Source organism: Bison bison, unplaced genomic scaffold (genome assembly GCF_000754665.1).
Source record: "Bison bison bison isolate TAMUID 2011002044 unplaced genomic scaffold, Bison_UMD1.0 scf7180017864236, whole genome shotgun sequence".
NCBI classification, from domain to species: Eukaryota; Metazoa; Chordata; class Mammalia; order Artiodactyla; family Bovidae; genus Bison; species Bison bison.
In genome coordinates, this window is record NW_011494808.1 from 2,034,104 (window position 1) to 2,037,117 (window position 3,014).

A 3,014-nucleotide genomic window follows, 5' to 3' on the forward strand; every position below is an offset into this window, starting at 1 on the left:
CTGCCAGTTCCAGACCAAGTTCCCCGCGGAGCTGGAGAACCGGGTACGCGGCCGGGCTCCCCGCACCTGCGCTCGGCCGGGGCGGCGGCGGAGTGCGGGTCTGGGAGGGGCCGGGCACAGCTGGGGCCTGGGCCAGGGCTGTGCCAGGAGGGGTCTGGTAAGCAAGACCCGGGGTCGGGAGCAGGAGGAATGAGGCCAAGCCGCCGGGCCGGATGACCTGATGATGGCCAGGGCCGGAATCGGTACGCTGCTGTCCTCCCCACCCCACCCCACCCCGGGTTAGTGACCACAGTGATGAGGCACTTGATTCCTGACCCTCCAGGCCACCCACCTCGGCGTGTTGTGTAAGCTGCATTCTCCAACCTCACCACGCAAAGATCACCATCATTCGAGTGACGAACGTCCGGCCGCTTGTGCTGGTTTATTATTCGGTGCTGTGCTGGGCAGCGCAGACAGGCCTTTTCCGAACCTTGAGAAACACAGAGTAGTGCATGGGTCTGGACAGGGAAATATTTCAGAACGAGGCCCTCAACTAGTTCCTTATGCTGATTATCGGTGGGAGCCGACTTTTGTTGGCCTGTGGGCCAGAACTGTCATCAGAATGTGGGTCCTCTGGACGGTCTTGGGCGCAGGAAGGGGTGTTTCTCCTTTCTTCAGACTTAATAAAAAGAATAATAATGGTCATTGGATCTTACTGTAAAGGTGCAGCGAAGTGAGACTATGTGTGTGTTTTCTTGTGCCTAGGTGTGTTCATACTCCAAAGACAGACTGTTTGGTCTTGAGGTTTGTAAGGTGAACCTGTTTCCTGCTCAGAGGTCAGCTTCTGGTTAGATGGGAGCAGGTTTTGTGGTTCTTTTCTCTTTGACAAGAGGGTGAGGGAGTCAGGGGTGATTGGGCATGGGTGTGGAGCTGTGAAGTGCTGGCCGTGGAGTAGGTAGGTGGCGATGAGTATGTACTGGAGCAATGTGCAGCAGTCATTTAAAATTAGCTTGTGGGGGGTAGGTCGTTCTACCTGATTGCCAAGGTGGGAAAATCAACAAAGATCAATGACAGTGTGCTTTGGCTTGATTTAGAACCCTCAGCAGGTTAGTGGCCCAAGTATGTTTCTTTAAATGCAAATTAAGGACCCAGCACACCTTATAAAGATGATTTGTAGATTAGTTTGTTTATGAAATGTCCTGTAATTGTTGCAGTTTGTTGTTGCCATGTTATGAGATAACTCAGCCTGACACTAGCTGGACACCTCCATGGTGGTTTGAAAAGATAGAAATTGAGCAAGTTGCCTTTTGGCTAGAGCTACTGAATGTGGTTTGTAAAATAATTTAGCATTATAGTTAACAGGCTTTTTTAGTACTTATATGAAATAGATCAAATGTTTCACTTTTAAGTCTCTTAGGGAAACTCTGACTTAATACTGTTTATGTGCTTTCAGATCAGAATGTAAACAACTCTTTTGCCCCACACTTATTTGGATGTCACTTGATGCTTTGTTTAAAGGATTTAAAAGTCAAACTTCAGCTCATAATTGAGCCAAGTCTATTTATGCAGAATCAGACTTGAGCCTTCAACTCTGTGTGTGGTGGAACCTTTATTTTATGGTCTGAATACAGAAACGGTGCAGTGACAGTACTCCATGGATGGCTATAGGAAGTCGCGCTTGCCACATTCTGGAGTCCCTCCGTTTCTCTGACTTCGTGTAGCCCAGCACCACTTGTGATTCTGAGTACTGTGTGTGTGTGCACTTAGTCGCTCAGTCAGACTTCGCGACCCCATGGACTGTAGCCCGCCAGGCTTCTCTGTCCACGGGGATTCTCCAGACAAGAATACTGGAGTGGGTTACCATTTCCTTCTCCAGAGACTCTTCCCAACCCAGGGATTGAACCCAGGTGTCCCACTTTGCAGACAGATTCTTTACCATCTGAGCCACTAGGGAATTCCAGGAATACTGGAGTGGGTAGCCTATCCCTTCTCCAGGGGATCTTCCCAATCCAGGAATTGAACCGAGATCTCCTGCATTACAGACAGATTCTTTATCAGCTGAGCTACCCTTGAATTTTTTTTTTCTTTCTTTTTAAATGTTTGGGTTAAAACACTAGCTTATACTTGAAACTGTTTGAGAAAGCTTTGATTTTTTTTTTTTTTAAAGTGTGTTGAGATTAAATTTAAATTACAGGTTTAAATTTTCCTTGCTTTGTTTGATGGAAAATTGAAAGGTTTCTCTCTTTGTTTCTCTACTGCTTAACCTAGAAATTGTACTGATTGCGCTGCCACTGAGGCTGAGTTTCCCTTTGTGAGAACGTCGTACTTGGCAATGTAATAGAGGGAGAAATAAACATCCAGCTGTTTTGTATGACTTTAAAGCATTAAACACACACACATTTGTACCCTTTAATTTGAGAGTAAGAACAAGTTCTGTGTGTTAACAAGTTTACTTTCTCACTGCCTCTGAGAACATAATACTTTGATGTGTAAGCGCTTTGTCGCCAGGACATTTCTTTAAAGCTCGATTCTTAACTTTAGCCAGCATGCAGACATCTTAGGAACCGTTGGTGTGGGCAGAAAGAGGAGTGAGCGAGCTATAATTGAGGCATTTGTTCCCTGCATCCCTTTAAAACTATGTCTCTACAGCTGGTCAGTAGAAATTACCTTTGACTCGTTACCTTTGACAAGCTTCAGCCTGATGCTTTCGGCAGGTAGTTCAACATGAAACAAAAATTCTGGCAGATGAGCCCGACTCCTGTTTCCATTCAGACATCCACTGCTTATTGGTCCAAGCAGCTCTAACTTGACAAGCCTCCAGGTGTCAGTGTAGCTGCTGTGTCGGTGTCCAGGCACCCAGAGGGGCGCGGACGGCCGCACCTCATGGAGCCTGCGGGGCGTGAGCGCGAGGCCGGCGGTCGCCCTGCAGGGCCCTTCGTTTTGTGTGTCCTCGCCTTTACTGCCGCCTGTCATGCATTTTTTTCAAATCTTTCCAAGAAGCTCTTAACTTTTTTTTTTAACTATTTTTTTCTTTT

The 3,014-nt window shown here is 47.0% G+C and overlaps 1 protein-coding gene across 1 annotated transcript in view; it reads left to right on the plus strand.

The window, feature by feature from the left end:
* GOLGA7 (golgin A7) overlaps positions 1-3,014 on the plus strand; it is a 16,822-nt gene that overhangs the window by 185 nt on the left and 13,623 nt on the right. Inside the window, exon 2 of the mRNA XM_010846440.1 lies at positions 1-43. Within this exon, the coding sequence (XP_010844742.1) occupies positions 1-43 (43 nt within the window). The remainder of the gene's footprint in view (positions 44-3,014) is intronic.